The sequence below is a fragment of the Charadrius vociferus genome, unplaced genomic scaffold (genome assembly GCF_000708025.1).
Source record: "Charadrius vociferus isolate BGI_N301 unplaced genomic scaffold, ASM70802v2 scaffold971, whole genome shotgun sequence".
NCBI classification, from domain to species: domain Eukaryota; kingdom Metazoa; phylum Chordata; class Aves; order Charadriiformes; family Charadriidae; genus Charadrius; species Charadrius vociferus.
In genome coordinates this window covers 389983-390775 of record NW_009646664.1, presented here as the reverse complement: position 1 = coordinate 390775, position 793 = coordinate 389983, and the positions used below count along the sequence as shown (strand labels likewise).

The 793-nt window shown below is 69.0% G+C and overlaps 1 protein-coding gene across 1 annotated transcript in view; it reads right to left on the bottom strand.

Moving 5' to 3' along the window:
• Window positions 1-197: 197 nt before the first annotated feature.
• Window positions 198-793, bottom strand: part of FASTK (Fas-activated serine/threonine kinase) — a gene marked incomplete at its 3' end in the record, with an annotated part of 11280 nt that continues 10684 nt past the window's right edge. The window contains exons 7-8 of the mRNA XM_009889190.1: window positions 489-635; window positions 198-357 (exon numbers count right to left, since the gene is read on the bottom strand). Coding sequence (XP_009887492.1) covers window positions 198-357; window positions 489-635 — 307 coding nt within the window. The remainder of the gene's footprint in view (window positions 358-488; window positions 636-793) is intronic.

The following is a 793-nucleotide window of genomic DNA, read 5'->3' as shown; positions in this document are numbered from 1 at the left end:
CCGGCGGGCACTTTGCCGAAAACACCCGTTCACAGTTCAAGGCTCTCCTGCCCCAGAGCTTGTCACCCTGCAGTGACACCCCCGGCCCCAGCCGCCACCCGCGGCCGCGTGTCCATCCCCGCGCTCGGCTGGGAGCACCAAGGGTTGGGGAAACAGAGGAAAGCAGCAGCGCCGCAGCCCTGCGGGGAGGGACGCACGGGGACCACGACAGGAGGCTCCAGCCGCCACCAGCGTTCCTTCTGCATTGCTATCGGGGGCCAAAACCCGTTGGGGGCTGGGAGCTGGTCCAGCACGGCAGAAGGCACCACCAGCGCCAACGGAGCAGGACTAGGGGTAGCCACGGCACACGCTTCAGCCCTGCCCGGCAGCACAGGAGGGCTCAAAGCCTTACACGGCACTCACCACGATGGCAGCGCAGCCCTTGGTGTGTTTTGCTGCTCGGGCACGAGAGGATTCCTGCCCTGTCCCTCCTGGGAACACGGACGTACAAGAGAAGCTCTCCCGGGGGCTCCGAGACCCTGCCGAGGGGCAGCGACACGGGCTGGGGCTGCGCAGGGCAGTCCTTGGCTGAGAACCTCAGGTGCCATTTCCAGCCCTCGGGGCTCTGCCCCACAGCCTGCTCCGAGAGACGGTGCCTGGGACGCGGCAGGGGGCAAGCGTGCCCCTCGATGGGGCAGGGACCCACCGCTGGGCTCTGTGCCGCTGGCCTGGCCCTCCACCGTTCACAGGCGCCAGGAGAGCCGAGCCCCGGGGGGGCTGCGTTGGGGAAGACCCCCTCCTTGCTGACGGGCTG